Source organism: Wasmannia auropunctata, unplaced genomic scaffold (genome assembly GCF_000956235.1).
Source record: "Wasmannia auropunctata unplaced genomic scaffold, wasmannia.A_1.0 LD335902.1, whole genome shotgun sequence".
Lineage (NCBI taxonomy): Eukaryota > Metazoa > Arthropoda > Insecta > Hymenoptera > Formicidae > Wasmannia > Wasmannia auropunctata.
The window spans coordinates 10,592-31,226 of NW_012026988.1; the positions used below are offsets into that span (position 1 = coordinate 10,592).

General features: G+C 34.7%; 1 protein-coding gene across 1 annotated transcript in view; it reads left to right on the top strand.

The window, feature by feature from the left end:
* LOC105455502 overlaps positions 1 to 9,159 on the top strand; it is a 13,290-nt gene extending 4,131 nt beyond the window's left edge. The window contains exons 2-3 of the mRNA XM_011698870.1: positions 3,106 to 3,373; positions 4,533 to 9,159. Coding sequence (XP_011697172.1) covers positions 3,106 to 3,373; positions 4,533 to 4,661 — 397 coding nt within the window. The 3' untranslated portion in view covers positions 4,662 to 9,159. The remainder of the gene's footprint in view (positions 1 to 3,105; positions 3,374 to 4,532) is intronic.
* The last annotated feature ends 11,476 nt before the right edge of the window (positions 9,160 to 20,635 follow it).

The following is a 20,635-nucleotide window of genomic DNA, read 5'->3' on the forward strand; positions in this document are numbered from 1 at the left end:
TATATATATATATATATATATTAATATGTAAATTAGTTTATGTATACTAATTTATATATAATAAATAATGAATTATTACATAATTAATTTAATTACACATTATACATAACTCTCATTTGTAAATCTCAATTTAAATCTTTATCGTTTTTAGCACCGTGAAATGTCGAGAAGAGAGAAGTAGAGATAGAAAAACGTATCTCGAACGGGGACGCAAAACACTCGTGAAATAAGAGAAAATTTTGCAATTCCAACACGCGCAGATCATTCTAACTGGTGTGATCAGGAAGCGACGTGCAGATCAACCGGAAGTCCGCGCGCGCACACGTATACGAGCACGTGCGTTAACCGCGAACGAAACGGGTAACAGCAGTGCACCACGGCGCAATTAAGCGCAGCACAATGACGAAGTAAATGTCACGGTCATTGCGGAGAGCGGACGCGCGGCGCGATCGCAATTGAGCGCAATTTATTCGCCGCGCCCGCAACCAACCGATCGCGCGCGCGGGTGTTTCAATTTAACATTTAGGGTATTAGAAATTTTTCACGAGGGGATAACCGACGATAAGCCGACATTCTGTTGACGCAAACGGGCGTGCACGATACGAATAATCGATAGGCATATGTATGGGGAGGGGGATACTCCTGTTGACTAACGGTTCTAATACTTGACACTTCCGCTATCCGGACGTATTAAAACGATTGTGTGAAAAAAAAACGCGCTTGATAGCGACGCCGCTTGAGTGCTCGGCAAGACAGCACCGTTCCCGTCCGTTATCGCGCGTCGCAATACGAAACTTTCATTCGGACTGTCTCGCCTGTCGCGAGTGTGTTACTCAAAGATTGTCGCGGTAATTATTCCAGCTGGCTCATAAACCTCTCACGAACTTGTCTCGCAATCAGCTGACGGCGATTTTCGCTATCCACCAGCGTGTATCTTGAGAAGTCGCTGCGAGCGACGCGAGGCATGCGTGCGCCCGCGATTAGCGTTCCGTGAATCGGAATTTAACTAGAGAATCAAGGAAACGAGGAAGGGAAGCGTTTCCTCAGACCTTTCTTCCTGCCGTGTATCTATCCGTGTCGCCTTGAGTGCCTCGTCGGTCATCGAGCATGCGATCAGCTTGAAGTGCAATATTTTTAGGTCAGAGGGATCGAAGGATCCGAAAAGTTAAGGGAAGATTTTGAGATGAAAAACTGCGCGTATTTTTATGATAAATAACATAGATGCGGAAAAATTGGCAATATAAATTTCTGTAATAACTGAGAAATAACAAATCTGCTTACCAAAACAGCTTTTGTCTGAAAAGGGGGGGGGGAGGGGCAAGAGGTTTTTATGGTCAAATTGAAGATGAGATTTACGATTTATTTCAACAAAAGGAATAAATGGACACAGTTCAGGTATTATTTTACTACTATATTTGAGATGCAAAAAATTAATTTGTAATAAATTTATTAGAAATATTAGAAAGTTTTCTGGCATTAAAGATGGGCCGAATATTTCAGTTTTGTCATGATTCTATGACTTATAGAAGTGAACCTGAACTACGTTCATTTATTTCTTTTCTTGAAATATATTCACAAATTTAACTATAAATAAATTTAATAAATTTTATTTAATTTAACTATCAAATTCTTTCTTTAAAAAATGTGAACTTGGTTTATAAAATTATTGTAACTTATTGCACCTTGTAAGTTTCTAAATAACTTTTAACTAATTTAGACTAATTAGATTTGTATTTCTATCAAGTCGAGTAGCTTATTTTCCCTTCCTGATTATAATGATACCAAGTAGGTCAATATTGATAATCTTGTTTTTACGTTCTGTTGCTTCAAGAGTTTTCATTAAACTGACACTATATTAAGAAAGAAAATGCTTGGATGAATAAAATAAATATTAAGTCGTGAACTGAACAAATTGCATAATTAAACTGTTTGCTTAATAATGTTAATTATTATTGCGTCGACAGAATTTACTATTGCATTAATATTGTAACTTGTAACCTATTTAATTTTACATTAATATTATAATTAATTAATTTTACATTGGTTCAAATAATGGCAGTTTTATACGTTGAAGCAGTCTTTTTCCTAGTGCGTATCAACGATCGTGATCTTTCACATTATATCAAGAAATTATCTCGCCAGAAAGCATTTTCTATATAAAACGCAATTTTTATGCAGCGAGATCCATCATTAAGATATCCAGAAGCACGTGCCTCATTACAATTTACAGCACGATACTATCAAATATAAGACATGCAAGAAACATCAATACCAGATTTTTTTATTAAATTTAAGAAGGAAATTTTTATGAAATAATATAAAATTTTTGATTATTTATTTATTCCATATTTATAAAAGTAAACTCTTTAATGTAATTAATAAAAAGTAAACTCTTAAATTTTATGTATAAAACATAAAATCCGAACATGTAAAGAGAATAAAGTGATAAAAAGAAGATGTATAACAACTGTATTGAATGCATTTGTATTATATACAACTATATAACTATTTACAGATCAACAAAGACAAATCTTTTCGTAAACCGCTAACATTCACTTATTTTACTCATCCAACTGGATAATCTCTTTGTTTTTCACTTGATTTAAAGTAAATCTCTCTTTAACGAAAGTTTATATTTAATTACAACAACAGAATACAATGTTGTATTCAATACAAACACTTTTGTATTGAATTACAACAAAAATGAAGATCTTTTCAAATCAAACTTTATGAACTAGAAACTAGATAATCTCTTTGTTTTTCACTCGATTTGAATTAAATCGTATTTTAATGATTAAAAGATTATATCTAGTAGGGATCAAGAAAAATAAAGATCTTTTTGCATTAAACTTTACGAATAAAACTAAATAATCTCTTGGTTTTACACTTGATTCGAAATAAAACTTATTTTAAGAGTTTTGTTTTAGGAAAATAATGTGATTTATTTAATATCGGCAATTAAAAAGTGACGAAAGCAATAATGATGTTCCGCAAGAATTGTGTGAACAGGGAATTTCAATGTTTTGTCACGATTGATCGCGAATTATTCAAACGAGTGAAGAAAGACTAATATACTGACATGACAAAACTGCTTTCTGATTTCAGTACGGACAGCGGCTGGGACAACCCGTTCAGGCCGGACGGCGATCTCTCCCGGGAAGCCGACGAGATCGTCGAGCTGATAAAGGGTGGGAAGCCGATCACGCCGACCCCAGGTCAGAACGCGCCGCCTCTGCCGGGATGCGACGGCAAGTCCGACTCGAGTCCGCTCCTCAAATCCGGGAATTGTCACTCATCGCCGAGACCCGGCCAGGAGAATGGCAGCGCACGTAGTGGCACTCCTTCAAAGGCCGGCCAGCCTGTCAATGAAAAGGTGAGGTCGACGCGAAGCATCGATCACTGTCCGATACATAACTTAATATTTGCTTCTGCACAATTGAAAAAAAAAATTTGTGTTAAATTTGACACGTTTTACGCGTTCCAAACGTCCCACCTTTGTTAGTTTGCCGCAAGATAAATGTGTTAGAAAGTAACGCAAATATTATGTAAAAATTAATACAATATGTATAACACTTTGACACTTTGGTTTGAAAACAAATTGTGGAAGCATATTTCTTTAGTAGAATTAACTTTTATAGTATATACAGTTTATTTATTTAATTTAGATTTTACGTTTTAAAAAACATTCTTTTCATTTTATTTATTCACGTATCTATAAATTATGTTACTTTAACACTAAGAAATGTTAAGTATTTTATTAATTTAACATTAATTTAAAATGTTCAAATTTAAAATCACATTATGTTAAATTAACACTCGGGGAATTTTATATTAAAAAGTCAACATAAAATTTTAACAAGGATTTGAACGGATCGTTTTTAACACAAGTACAAAATATCTTTACTGTTCAACGTTAATTTGTCAATTTGATTGCATAGCATTTGTATTTAAGATTTGACGATCTGCCGAATTAAACTTGAACATTACACTGTTAGAAGATTTGTGTTATAAACTTATAACACATTTCACATGTCTCAAATGGTCCACTTAAATTTTTGTGTTAATTTAACATAAAATGAATATGTTAGAAAGTAACACAAATATTATATTAAAAAATTAACACAAAAAATGTAACACTGACACAATTTGTAAACAAACTGTGGTGCATATTTTTTCAATAAAATTAACATTTATGTTAAATTAATACACACTTCATGTTAGAATTTATGTTTTAAAACACATTATTTTTGTTATTTGTTCACTTACTCATAAATTGTGTAATTTTGACACTAAGAAATGTTGAATATCAATTCAACACAAAATATTTAAATAACACATTATATTACATTAACTCTCGAATATGTTAAAAATGTCAACACAAAATTTTAACAAGTGAATGGACTGTTTCTAATATAAATACAAAATGTTTTTTACTGTGTATTAAGAGCATTATTAGAGAAATCAGGACGAAAATATAAAACAAGTTTATCAGTTTTATAACGTTTGTAATTGATGAAATGTGTCTGGTACAGGTCGGCGCGTCCCGGACCGCGACGGTGGAGGTCGCGAGAATGACGGCGCAGGGCCCGGGCGACGCGTCACAAGTCGAGCACGTCACCCTGAAGAAAAAGCCTAAGTGCAAGTGCTGCGTGCTGCAGTAATGACCGCGCGACGGGGGCGGCGAGGACGCGCACGAGAGACGGGCCCTCCTTCATTATCCAGCAGCGTGACTTCAGCGCTTCGTGGCTACCGAAGAAGTCACCGGCTCGCCCGGGCGGCATCGAGGCATCGAGGACGCATCGATGAAGAAGCGGCTCGAAAAGGATGCCGGGAGACACAGGGAAACCGCCGGCATTCCAAGCACGCGCTCGCAGGACCTGACGAACGGGTCCAGAAGATGACTTCTCGGAGAGAGAGAGAGAGAAGGAGAAAAAAGTTTCGTCTTTGGAGAAACGTAGAGCGATATATTTGAAACGAAGCGAATATACGATTTGGGTCAGATTGTTGGGAATCTCTAAAAAATGAAAGTCGAACGAGATGTCAAAGAAGCTTCGTGTCTTTTAATCACGAAGAAATTTATAAAAGGAAACAAGAAGCAATTATTTCGATAGAAACGTAAGGAGGGCTAGCTTTCGATCGAAATTTGAGGCAAGAAGCTGTCGATTCTTATTAAGGAGATTGGAATCTCTTAAAAAAATGTTCCGGGGGAACATAGAGATTGAAGCTAATTCTTGCCGTGGAAGATTGAACTCTCGCCAGACTATTCCCCGGGCTTTCAAGCGCGGGAAAGAGGAGCGTCCAACGCGGAGGACGAAACGAGGAATGTCAGTGCGCGAACGTTAAACCGCTTTTTCGAGACAGTGATATTTTAATGATGTCGCGAGAGCTAGGAAAGAAAATGGACGAAGTAAAAGAGAGGAAAAGAAATATATATATATACATATATATATATATTATACATACAAAACTATATTGTAGATACAGAATGGTAGCTGTATAGCTTATATGCTTTTACTATCGTGGTTAATTATCGTCAGGATTATCGTGATTTCAAGAATGCATCGTGCGCGTAGAGCGAGAAAGGGAAAAAAAGAGTGCGTGAGAGAAAGCGTGAGTGTGAGCGAGAGAGAAACGTAGGGATGATGATGAATGATATGACTATATTAGGGGAAAAGAGTGTGCGCGACGAGGCATGTAAAGTTCCACGGGGACGTGATTCGTCCGTTAGATCTCGACGCGAGCAGGATACATCGCCGTTTCTGAGGAAGCTAACTCAGCAGCTTTGATTCAATCTTTCTTTAATGCACTGCGAAGGATATTCGACGCATCAAACATCGCTGTATATAGAGGAAGAGAGAGAGAGAGAAAGAGTGTGTGTGTGCGCCAGATATACCGCGTGCTCTATCGCGTCTACGAATTTCTCGAGCGGTTTGGAGAATCGATTTCAATCATTTTGCTAACAGCGCTTTATTTTTAATCGCTTATAATTAAGAAATTAGCCGTCATACCGTCTGTGGTCAAGAGAGAGAGAGAGAGCACGCGGTTTTTTTTGTACATTCTATGTAGGCGTTTATTTTATTAAACGCATCAAAGAGAGTTTCGTAGGTAAAATTCCTCTTTTCTACCTCTTTTATCTATCATTTTAGACACAATTCTATTGAGAAATCATTTCTATTGTTACTTTCCTTGTTTCACTTTTCGAACAGTCATGCGTTAGAATTTTTACAGTAAGACCTTCATATTCGTGAAGGTTAATAATAATGATAGGATGGGGATCGGACATCCTTCTCTCGTGATAAAAAAAAACAGGCATAACAAGGCATAAGTGGATGACCCAACAGGAAATGGTCTCAAATGCTGAAAAGCAATATAGCTAATAATAATTGATTAGCAGAAGGCACTCGCTACAATCTACATTGGTTGCGTTCCGAAAACAAAACGTTCGAACGATCGAACTGTTCCAAAATATGTTTGATCGATAGACGTATAAATATTTAGAATTGTTAATCAATAATTATTAATAAGCTATTATGTTTTGACGTGTGATCAATGAGAAGATTTCCGTAAAACTAACAGATACAGTAATGCTAATCATAATAGATGTTATAAGTGGAATGTCCCTTCAAATTCATCAATGCTTGTGTGTCGCGATAGATTTTATCTCATACATTTGATCACATTTATATATTTATTTCGTTCGTGTCATCGACATATGACATAACAAGCTCCTTCTTTGATTGATATTTTTCGAAATCTTTGATGCTGATTTCGCAACTAACATCCAATGCTAAGGCAGCTATCTTTATACTTGATAGTTCCTGTAATTTTACCTACGGAACTCCAAAGAGAGAGGATTATTTTTCGCGCGGGTGTAAATAGCGCTTTAATGCTATTGCTCCTACGAGGCTCGAGTCCTGAGAACTTTCGTGCATGTCTGTTTTAAAACGTTATCGGATCAATTGTTGGTTGCCCTCGAGGATCGATAAGTCCGCCCTTCAGTTTTGTCCGCCACAACGCGAAATTGATCCCGAATCCTTATTTTTATAACGATCGATATGCATGTTAGATTTTTTTTCATCGTAACGGAATTATGCGAAGCATTCGACTTGATTGCAGTCTTTTTAGCCGAAAATTGTAAGAGGGGAAAAAGGGAGAGAAAGTTATTCTTCTCTCTCCTGCGATCAATTATGGTGAATAGAATCGCGCCTTTTTGAACATGCCGAGGATTCATTGGCTCGTCATGTTTGACCGAGTACCTAAGTGCATTTCGTTAATTATTATCATGAGCGCCGCCAGAATTTTTCATAGAGGCACGCAGATCGTTTGCTACTTCTTAAAATATAAAATCTTTTTGTCAGAATTATATATAAATATATATATTCACAGAAGTACGTGTTATTATTTGAACTGAAAGGAATTATAGTTTCTTTCGTGGTTTTGTAGCATTAAAGGCATCAATTCTAAAATTTTTAACTAAAAAAATTTTAAATTTAAGTTAAAAAATTGAAACATTTGTTTTTAAATTAAAAAAAAAGAAGGTGGTTCTTTAGTAAATCGAATTATTTTAGAAATGTTCAGTTTTTTTATATAATAAATAACGAAGCTGAAATACCGAACTTGACGTGTGCAAAATTCTAGGGTAGGTTATCGATGAAATAAGAGAGAAAAGAAATGTTGAAAATGTTACTTTTCACGTATAACTTAGTGATAGGTTGGGCTCGGAAGACTCTTTTGACTAACTGCACATAAACGTTATTTAAGACTTTTTAAAAAAAAACAAGACTATTTTAAAAAACGAGACATAAAAAAGACACAAGAGATAAAAAACAAGATTATAATAATTTAAAAAAACGATTTTAATGGTCACAAAAAAGTAATAGATCATCGGCCATTCTGGAAAGATATTTAACATTTAAATTGCAAAATATCGCATAACCTCGCTAACAACCTACATTGTATTTCATTTTCCTATCCTCGTGCATTGTCGTGCGAGATAGCAATTAATATCGTCTGTGTTATACTATTTCATTAGATATACACGTAGTTTTAATATATATTATCCAAATTATTCAAATATGTGTGATTTTGGGTGGGCCTGATGAGGCATCTAAAATTTTCGGCACTTTACTAAAGACCACCTGCGAAATATTATCTCATCCTGGCTATGATTGCGTTGTAAGCCCGACAGTAATTCGGCACGCAGTTTAAACAGTTGAAAAATGGATTTACAATTCACATAGAAATATTATTTGGCACCAAGATCCAGCTTCCCTACCGCGGAAGCCTCTTTTCTAATTCTTTTTTAATTATGTTATTCACTTACGCGTTCAACTTATTATTATTACAAATAATTTTCTTTCTGTTTTTCACCTTTCTTCGGGAATTTGAAAGAATGTGTCTCCCTGCATTTTTCTCACGATGCTCATGATTTTTATGTACCTGCGTTAATGAGTTCCGCGTTCGGTTGGAGCGAACTGGGATGAAACAATTCATTAAAATCTCACGATCACGTCGAGAGTCTTACAAATAATTAAATTTAAATTTATAACATTCTAGAAACACGATAAAAATAAGTTCCAAATTAGTTACAGAATCGTTCATTAAAATATGTATAATTCGACCGAGATATTTTACCATCTTGCTCCAATCAACGGCGAAGCAGAAGCGCGCGAGATGCCGGATAGAAAAGGAAACCGGAATTATTTGAACGGTGTCGAAGATACTATTTTCCTAATTAACGAGCCGCTCGAGGAGGGAAACCCGGCACCCCGCCGCTTCCGCGGTGGCGATTTTTAATGGACGAAAACAATTTATTGTGCGAACTAGTCGAAGGTATATCGGGAGATGTTAACTCTTCGTGGCGGCGATCATAAAACGTCTTTTTGTATTATAATTGTTTTAAAGTTCTAGTTGCGTATATACCCTACGGGGTAATTACGAGAGAGAGAGAGAGAGAGAGAGAGAGAGAGAGAGAGAGAGAAGAGAGAGAGACAGTATTGCATGCAAAGTGCAATGTTAAAGCTCGAAATCCATTTAATTTTAAATTGTAAAATACGCCCCTTTCTCCAAACGATATTAATAACACTAGTCTGCGATGAATTCATTACGTCGGATATTTTAAGATATTGACATCACTCTAAATAAAAAATCGCAAGATCAGGAAATTCATATTACGTATCGTTTTAATCGTTTCATTTTTTTATATTGAACTATGAGCGAATTCTGTTGGACGCATTAATACACTGATGTGTGTTGAAGTTTTATAATTTTAATATCTCGAGAAAGTTAACTAATATAATTAAAATTTGGATTCTTAATATTTTATTATAAATATAAGCAATTTTGCTACGATAGATCTTAAAATAAATATATAAGGATCATAAATATTTTTTACAATAAATTTCTCTTAAGAACCAAAAGTTCTAACAACATATTTAATTTTGATTGCAATAAAACTTCTATACAACACGTCACATATCGTAGTTATATACATACATATATTAAAGTATACTAAAATAACACTTTTTTGCAAATTTAATCGCAAAGGAACAGAATTAATAAGGTTGTTTTTTGTCTTCTCTCGGATTTAGCTTATATTGATTCTTTAGATGGATCCTGGGATTTTCCTAGAACCGTTTTGTATATAATAATAAATAGTTCTTTTTAAACATATGTTTTGAAAATCGATTTTTACGTGTATTTTAAGACACATCTTAAATCACATGTTACCTTTGATTCAGGCAATGATTTCAAGGTTCAATTCGCAGACTAGTGTAATTCGTGTCAATCGTGTCGAATGGTATCGACAGTTTGATTTTAAATCCCGTTAGAAGATAATGACGAGCGTAAAGAAAAATGCAACCGAGGTATATCTTTACTTTTCTTATTCTTTTATCTCTGACAAATCATGTCCCTCCTCCCCCCCCCCCTCTTTTGCAAAACTTGCGTTAAATCCTCGAGAGGATCCGCAAGGGCTTTGACCGGATCCGGAGATATTCAATATTTCGCGTGCCGCGAAGAGCCGATCGAGCGCGCAGTTTGCGCGTCGCAGTGCAAACGAGAGGAAATCTGTAACGCGCATACTTACACACGAGAACCTCTTAACGTCTGTTCCCACGCAAAATGTTGACTCTGCTGAGCTTACAGATATTAAACGAATATTAAATGTCTTGTTAAAAAAAAAAAAAAGAAGTGACTTGTATGAAATATGTATTGGCCGTCTAATACAAGGCCTACGAAGATAAATTCGGAATATGAAGCTGATGTTAAGCATGACGATTAAAACTGAAGTCCAAAATTCGTGAACGAAAGAATGTAACTCCACAAGCTTCGCTCAGAGCTGCGTTTCAAAACTTACTTGGATAACCAAAACTATAGTTAACATGACGTAAACTATAGAGTTTTGGTTATTTGAGTAAGTTTTGGAACAGCCCAGCAAACAATTTGAATGAAAATTAATTTATAAATTTGCATTTTTGGTTTTCGTTGCTCTCTAATAGGCATTCCTTTTCGAATCTGTTCTCGTAGGCCAACAACACCTGACGAAATGCCCGTCCCATCTCTTCATTCTCTTGATATCCTATACAGAAATCTAGAAAACGCAAAATAATAAATTATGAATTTGAGATGAAATTTAAACTCAATAAAAGATAAACGAGTCATAAAAAGAAGCAACCGTTACGCCGCTATTAATTACTAAATCGCAGCATGCCGATTGTCGTATCTGCATTGCATAAGACAAATTATTTATTACGTACACGAAATGACCGATCAATTTAAATTACCTCTCTGATATCATCTGTCAGAATTGCGACGACTTGATAATAATTAACGGCCACTCTCGCCTGTAAATATGACGCGTTGGTGAATCACTTTCTATACCAAATAGTATAATTCTCTTCAGAAGAAATTTTTATATTTGGCCAAGAAATCGTAAATCAGAATTCTTCGTGTACGAATTTGGCATTCGAAATTCGAGCTCTGTGGCACGCCAGCGAAAAGTATACGTTTCGATATTAGCAATTATGTCTTGTTGATATGATGTGATTATTAAAAAAAAAAATGGTTTTTCCGCCACGCATCCAATTTTCATTGCATACATAAGTAATTTGAGTTAAATCAACGAAGGGTATAATTGCGAATCGAATAGCGTGACGTGAAAATTAACGATTAAGACTAAACGACGCATATTTGTCATGCTCCGCCGCTTTTCTCGCGTCGACGTGGCCGACGCATTTATTATCGCGGCTTGCAATCCTTTCGCCGAGGCGATCCAAGGAGGCGAATATCCAGGTGACGAAATCGTTAACTCAGCCGATGACGTGATTATGTTAATCGATATCGCAGGCGCGCAAGCGGGGTGGCGATACGCGATCCTTACGTGATCCCAGGCTCGTCCCAGATTTGCAACGGGGATGCGTTTCACCGCGGACATTAACCAGCTCGATACTTGGCGTCTCGCCAATGATTGATTCGCCAGAGCGCAATGACCTCCTCCAGATTTTCCATCAGTGAGTTTCCACGCGATACAGGCTCGTCTAGGAAAAAACGCCGGCTCTCCGATGTTTTCCTCGTTATTTATATTATACTTTCTAAAATTTAAATCGATTCTCTATTGTTGTTATTAAACAACAATAGGACGAATATTAATTTCGTGCCCTTTAACACTTCGACTGTACCTCACTTTTGGGTGAGAATCCTGGCGAAAGAAAATTCCCATAATATTTTATCATATTTTTAAGAATTTGTCTTATTTTCAAACATTTTTGAAAAAATATTACTTTTTCACATTTTATAGTTTTCTTTAGAAACTATAAAATGAGTGTTGTGTAAGGATAATTGAGAACAGTATTTATGGTTAAATATTCAATTTAATTCTGATACATATAAGTCAAAGTTCGGAGCACAACTGTCCTCGCTCGCGTGCAAAGATCGACAGACAATTCACGCATTCGTCGCCCGCGGGGAAATTAAGACGCTCGCAAATACCGGAAATCTCGTATCGATAAACGGCGATTATTTAAAATTAACCACTCGCATAACAATGAGAAAAATCTTAAAATATTTTAGAATATATTTCATATATAAAAAATTCTACAAAAAATGTAAACCTCAGTGCTTCTGAAAAAGTGTTCCAATTTGAATAAAAAAATCTGAGAAATGTTTTTAAAGAAGTTATAAAATTATACAAAACTTCCAAAAAAATTCTGAAATTTACATAAAAATTCTGAAAAACTATGAAGAAGTATAAGAAAAATATTTCACTACTATGAGATTAGCTTTAACAAGATTCTTATCATCCACAAATGGATATGTATAATGGTTTTATTTTCTCAATAAAAAGTGATATATAAAAACATTGATTAAAAACAACAAAAAAATATTATTTATATATGCATTTGTTGCGGTAAAAAAGATAGATCTATTCTAACAATCGACAATACATATGTTTGACACTGCATACTTTACGATTGCGCACTTTTCTGCATGTTTAAAATTAGCTTGACAGTCCAAGTATGTTAATTAAATTATCGCTGTAACATCGTCGTATCGTCGTACTTAGGCAACTATAGTTGGGTAACTGCAAGGAGCTGTTAACACAGCGTCGTTCCTTTTTTTCCATATTTCGAACTTTTAGTCGTCTCTATTCTGGGATAACAACCGTGAAAATCGTCACTCCGTCGCGCTACTTAATTATCGTTAAATGAATGTCGTCGCGGTTTATTGCCGTTATCGGTTTTAGCGGGGAGTCGGCTGTCTATTTAGGATCGATAACGCGAAAGTATGTCAACTATAATCGCGGTCTCGCGCGCGGCCCTCACGTCGCGCGCGCGCGCGCGCGTGCCCCAGTGCACGCCGCGTTGTTCGTTCATTCACGATCCCCTCGATCATTCTCGACGATGCACTCGAGGCACCGTTAACGACGGTTAAAAATAACAACGAGCGAACGCGGCGGTTATCAGACCACACGAGGAGCTCACGGATGCCAGACTGCCAAAGTAGCCGCTGAGATCTGCATGCACGCACAAACGATTTCTAAATAAAGAAATTATTTTATTTATTCGTTTCTTCGAATTATCGGCCGCGTGATTTCTAATTTAGACTAAATAATAAAAGTCGTTGTTGTTCTCGTCGAACAATATTTTACACGATAACATTATTTTTTCAAAAAAGGGAATTTTATAATGACATCATCATCAGATGCTACGATTTTGATAGATTTCATTCTCTAAGCTATATAAAGTTTGTTAAATTAATTATAAATAAATAATTACTAAATAAATAATAAATTATTAATAATAGAACGCTATACAAGAACAAGATGAGACGCTAATACGATTTCATAAGTTTCCATTCTTCAAGTTGTATAAATTTATTGATAAATTAATAAATAATGGAACGCTATGATATCATAAGGAGACGCTGCAATTTTGATAGTTTTATTCTCCAACTTATATAAATTTATTGAATTAATAAAAAATTATTAACTTATTATATAAAATATATATTTATTATATAAAATTATCTATTATATAAAATTACAATAAATTACGTTATATAATATGGAGAATTAAAACCTATTAGAACCTATACTTTCATTATGCAAGAGATTTTTATAGAAATAACGAGATAGATAAGATCTTAAGTGCTTATTGTCACTTTAGTTTAGCTTTAACCCAAGTTGTCTATTTTAGTGATCAGAGTTTGACGCATAAAATGACAGAAATTACATCGTCGCATTGCGATGTAATACAATCAAACCTCGTTATGTCATATCATAGGTTTGATTATATTTGTTGCATTGATATTAATTTTGTCATGTTATTAATAATACAATATAATTAAAAATAATTTATTAATAATACAATATAATAAAAATAATTTATTGATAACACAATGTAATTAAAAATAATTTATTATTAATAATACAATATAAATTAAAAATAATTTGTTATTAATAATACAATATAATTCAAAAAATAATTTACTATCGTTCTTCATTACTACATTTAGAAATGTTGGGCAGATGCATTCTGGTTCTAATCCCCGCATACAGTCACGTACATACGTTCGGAACATTGGCATTTGAGGCACACGTCGTGGGAAGGAAGACACAAAGTTATGAAATCATAATAAATCGATGATTGAATGCGAAATGGTCAGTGTCGACGGTGCTTTCGAACTCTTGCATAAACGTAAGTTATAGCGGATTGACTTCGGGCAATTTTTCGCACATTACGGCTCGCGATAAAGATAAGGAGAGTTAATAAATCAATTCTGATTCGCTACGAGGATTGACGCTTAGACAAACGTCTAAACTTGTCTTTTATAAATGATAAATTAAAAAAAAACAAATTGGGATGCAAATTAGAAATTATCTTGTGATTCGCGATTCATTACGGATTATTTACGTTGTATACGCATTTTTACAAAAGAAAGGCAGAGATAATAATTTATCCTGAGAGATTGCCGTGTTTATAGAATCCGTCAACTTTTGCGATAATAATAAATAAATAAAAGACAAACTGCGGAACGAATGCAAATCCTGCGGACCGATTTTCGCTTCTTCCGAATTTTTCCACATTGTGGGGCACTTTTCCATTTTTAGATGTTATCAAAGGTCAGGAGAGATAAATTGGAATAATGCGATAATCGCAATAATATACGCTCGAGGCAAATTAACTGTTACTTTATTGGCCTCGTGTAGCGATTGCGTGCGTCGGACTATAATTTTGCGCGTACGACTCGTGCTCGCGTTGCGCAAGAATATTTTTGTTACATCTCTCCACTAGAGAGGAGGTGTATCGGACCTTTTGCCAAAGTTACGTAACATATCGAGAGTGACGGCGATTCCCGCCATCGCGTTACGTTACATTGAACAATCTAAAATTACGATCTTCCTCGTTGAAACATTCCAGTCGAAAAATTCGCGACTCCTCAATTAAAGCCGAATAACCGAGCACAAGGTTCCATCATGTATTTGCATCCTTGACGTTTAACTTCTCTATTCTCACGCGTCCTCCCCCCCCCCCCCGGGTATAATCCTCAATAATAATATATATGACTCACATAATATCGATGATTCGATCGTCTCGTTAAGGACGAATTCGATTTACTATATATTAATTGTAAATATTTGCAGCATTATAATAAAAGACTTCCTTAGGATTCCTAGCTTCACCATCGGAACAAATGTTTGGAAAAATAACATTTAAACAATAACTAACAATGGGAAAGTCTCAGGTTCAAATCCTGACTGAGGTAATATTTTTCGCTAATAAGTTCTTTTCAGTATTTTAAGATGCTTATAAGTATCGATTGATTAGAAAGATCAATATGATATTTCCAGCCTCAGCTAATAATTGCGTTACAAGTCCGAACATTTAATCGGCGCGCAGTTTAATGGCTGTACATGGAGTTAAGAAAATTCATATAGAATTTGTTAGGTACCTAAGATCTCCAGCCGTGACCGCGGAAAGGCGCTCTCGAATTTAATTGTGTTATTCGCATAGCTAGGTCTTATTCAAATTATAATTATTATTAAACGATAACTGTTTAAAAAATGCATTAGACGAAGGTAACAGGTAATACTGTCCGACAAATTGAAACTTTCTTATCCGGACTACGAATCAGACAAGATAATTCTTATAAATAAATGAAGTTCGACATATTTTAACCTCGGATTCATAATCAGCAACTGTTATGTGATTCAAATTGCATTAGCGGACCATTATCCTCGTTAGTTGTAATTTGGAATCTGCAGTGATATTCTCGACTAAAGAGAAAGGGCTTTAAGAAAGTAGAAAATACTATGTGAAGAGAATTTATGGAAATGGATACAGGGATAAATGTCGTAGAGCATCATAACGAGGATGAGGCAACTATAGAGAGCAGAAGAAGATTACACTATTTTAATTCAATTATTAAATGGCAAAGAAATCTACTAATTGAAATATTATACTGTAGGTACTCTCTATAAGTATCGATGGTTAAAATTTTTAATATAATTATTTTGTCAATAAAATAATTGAAACGCAATAAACAATATTAATTCTGATAAAATTACCGATAGATCATATTAAAAAGCAAGAGAAAAAAGAACGAGTTTAAGAGCTAATCGTTGTATGTCGTTACACTTGTTTCTTGTTTACGCGGAAAAAAATGATTTTGTATTAACAGTATTATTCTTATTGAAAATAATCTTGTTAATTTAATAACAATATTAATGACACACGGAGAGAATTTTCTTTTAAAATTTACCCTGAAAATCATGTTAATTGTGGAACAATATAGTATTTAGGCAAATTTTACTGTGCACTACAATAAATTTTACTGCGAAATCCTATTGTAATGCACAGTAAAATTTGCCTAAATACTATATTGTCCCATAATTAACATGATTTGCAGGGTAAATTTAAAAAAAAATTCTCTCCGTGCAATGATATTAATAACAAATATCATTTTTATTAAAACAGCAGTATGGGGAGTGTAGGTATTTGTTACATTAATACTGTAATTGAATTGTATTTGTTTCATTAATTCTGTTATTGGATTAACAAGATTACTTTCAATTAAAATATCGTTAGCTAATGTCGCTATCATGTCTCTTTCGTGCATTGACATACATACGAGGGCAAGTCAATAAGTTCTTAGAAAATCTGTCCGAGAGCACTCGCAGTGTCATGTCACATTATTTTTTGACAAGTAGCATCTTTCAGCTGATTACTGTAAAAAATTTTGAGCGGAATTCATTGTGTGGTTTCATTTCTGTAGACAGCACAGACATTAAAGCAAACAACCTTTGTATTTTTTGCAAAATGAAAAAAAAACGAGTTTTGTGCAGTGATCAAACATATGAAAGGTTTAACGCCGAAAGAAATCAAAGCCGAGTTGGATAATGTTCATAGCACATCTGCACCAGCATTTGCGACTGTATGCAATTGAGTGAATGAATTTAAACGTGGTCGTACATCCACATGTGATGCACCTCGTTCGGGACGTCCAATTGAGGTTGCTACGCCAGAAATCATCGATAAAGTCCAAAGTATTGTTTTGTTTGATTGACGAATGAAAGTGCGCGAACTTGTTGAGACCACAGGCATATCACATGGTACAATGATTTCAATTTTGCACGAACAATTGGGTATGAAAAAGCTATCGGCAAGATGGGTGCCGCGTTTGCTCACTGTGGACTGATGGCCAAATTCAACGAATTCCGCTACGAATTGCTCCCCCATCCAGCATATTCGCTAGATTTAGCCCCCTGCAACTATTACCTGTTTACAAACCTGCAGAAATGATTCGGAGGAAAGAGATTCACCACTAGAGAGCAGCTCATCGCCGAAACAGAGGCTTATTTTGAAGGGTGGACATATCATATACATTATTCGGACGGCTTGAAAAAATTGGAGAATCGTTGGGTCAAGTGTATCGAGCTGAAAGAAGATTATATTGAGATATAAAAATGAATCGATAAAAAAAAACGTGTTTTACTATGTTTTTCCAAAAACTTATAGACTTACCCTTGTACTATATAGATATGCGTCTTCAATGAAGTTGTCATTTTATTAAGGAAATCCCCTTTCGTGGATTGAATTGTACAGACGGGGACACTAATGCCTTAACACTTGAAGTTACGCAGAGAAGAACGCGTTTCTCATTGGAACGCGCACTGAAGACGCATTTCTGATTGGAATATGCTCGATATACGTGCAACTTCGAGTGTTAAGGCATTAGTGTCCCCGTCTGTACGTGAGGATTAGTTTAAACGGCTTCGCTGGTTATCGACGCGTCTCAGGTTTCCGAGATTTTATTCCCGTCGTGGAGTAAAGTGATTTTAACGGGAACGGATATGTGAAGCGAGACCGACGCGGCGCGAGTATACGGGCACAGACGGGGAGAGCACGCGAGGAACGACGACACATGAATTTATTGTCACCGATTTAAAGGCCACCGTTGTCACGACGACCTCGCCGATCTGGCTCGTTTAAGGGCACGCGAACGAACAATGCGATCTCTTGAACCTTTAATAGGATGCGTTCGCTCCTAATAGGATGCTTCTCCGCGTTGACATTTTATTTCTGTTGTCCCGATGCCACCACGGTTACCGAACCCATCGCATTCCGCGATCTATAGTAACAGTAGCGATTGCCTCGATCGACGTCGATCCTATTGTATTTCACAGATCAAAGAAAAGTGAGATTTTCCCGTTCGAGGTTAATAGATTGCACGAATATAAGAATAAAATCGAATGCTCTTAAAAAAAATTAATATTTTACAAAAAAATGAATTTTTTTACAAAAACGAGGATAATTATTTTTCGTAGTTTTTTTAGCGCTGAGTATGTTTATAAAATTGTTTTTATCACGTCACAATTTCGAGAAATTTAGTTAAAGTTACAAAAAGAAATTATTTTAATGTATCAAAATACAAAAAAATAAATAAATACAAAATACGTAAATTCTACGTATAACTACGATATGTAGATGTGTTAGAGAAATATTTTTTTATTAAAATCAAAGTTAAGTATATTGTTAAGACTTTCATCCATTAAAAGCAATTTATTGTGCCGATAATGGTTAAAATGATATTTATAATTCACATAAGATTAATTGCGACAAACTTTAATATAATATAGCACTGAACAAATTAATCTTGCAATTATAGCGAGAATTATTTAGGTACGAAAAATTAGCTAAAACGGATAAGTAATTAGTAAGCACTGCGATACCATATATGTTTTGTATTTAATCAATATAGATAACAGAGACAGAAATTATATCTGAACTATTTGTCAAATTTAGCAAGAAAGTTTCTCTTTGACGTTTAATCAGTCCAGACTCCAATCATATTTGGTTATGAGACTTATATTTTCTTGCATATATTCTTAGAATATTGCTGCTATAAATTCTACGTATGACAGACAATTTTTTAGCAGATACAAAAAACAGCGACATAATTTAAGTGTAATATTTAGAATTCTAGCTGGAACAGCGAAACATTTCCCTGATTGAGACTTTAATATGCTAGACTCTATATTTCAATTATATAAATATATTTTTAATTACTATTAACATGATAATTCTTTTTAAGGATGAAAGTTAGCAACATATACACGGTCTGTCTCAAAAGTTTCCGAACTTTCATTAAAATTTACTCTGTAAGGTAATAATTATAAATGTTTATTTATAATCATTCGAAATGCATTCCCTTCGAAGAAAAACATTGTTTACAACAATCATTTAGCCTTTAGAAAACTCCGCTACAAGTCTTTTTCTTAAGGGGGTAGAACTTTGACCAGCCTGAAAAATAAAGATTTTTTTGCTTGGATTGCAGGAAAAGTATAAATACGATCCACTTGCAATTTGACACTTTATTAATACATATATTAAACTTGTTATGTTTCAAATTTTATTAAAAAATATTAACAAAAAATCGAAATAATTCTATAAATTAAAGTGTAGTCCCTATCGCGTGACCGACGCGATTTTGTTGATAACATTTTTAGTTTCCGAAATACAAGTACATTTATAATGTTAAAAAATGTGTTAAAAATTTAAACATGTTTATTTCCGTCAATTTTCAAAAAAATGAAATAAAGCTCGGTCACACGACAGGGAGTACATTTTAATTTATGAAACTATTTCGATTTTTTGTTTTAGAATAACTAAAATGGCGGAATCATGTAACTGTTTAAAAGTGCACGTTTTACGCGGATTGCTGTATTTCCTCGAGAGATTAATATTTTTCAATAAAATTTAACATAATAAGTTTAATATATGTATTAATAACATAATAACATGTATTAATAAAAATTTTAACATAATAAGTTTAATATATGTATTAATAAAGTGCCAAATTACAAGTGGATCGTATCTATACTTTTCCTGTAATCCAAGCTCAAAAAAACCTGTTTCTTCAGGCTGGTCAAAGTATCCCTTAAGTAATCGAAATGGCCTCGGTCGAAGTCTTCTGAATGTCCAAAATAGAATTGCTTTCCCTTCAGCTTCATTTTAGCTTCGAGAACAAAAAATAGTCACCTGGTGTCAAATCTGATGAATATGGGAGATAATCAAAGACTACGACTGATTTGAAAGTGAGAAATTTACGCACAGTGTACTTGTGAACCGGAGCATTGTCATGCAGAAGCGACCAGCTGCGCTCGGTTTGAGTACGAACTCAACCAGTTCTTGCCAACAAACGTTTTATTTCGCACAGAATTTAATATTTGCTCTTTGCTTTATCGTGGTTTTTCGACGTGTGTCACAAAGGTACTGCCGATTTTATATTTTTGGTAAAACAGTCGTTAGAGGGATCTTAATTCAACTTACTGAATTTGTGAATGAAATTTCAATGAAGATAGTACAATTTTATTTACATTGATGATGCCACTAATACCGTCCGTTACAAAGAAAATTCAGAAACTTTTGGGACAAACCGTGTATACTCTTGTTTGCAATAAAACTTTTCCAACGAGGCATATCGAAGTTTATAATAATACAAATAAAATAGTATATTTTTGCAATTCTAATTGCTCCAAAAAAAAATCAATATTGTCCTTTAGGTATGTATAAATAATGGGCAAATATTACTTCGCGAGCTGTGTATGTGTGTGTGTGTGTGTGGGGGGTGGGGG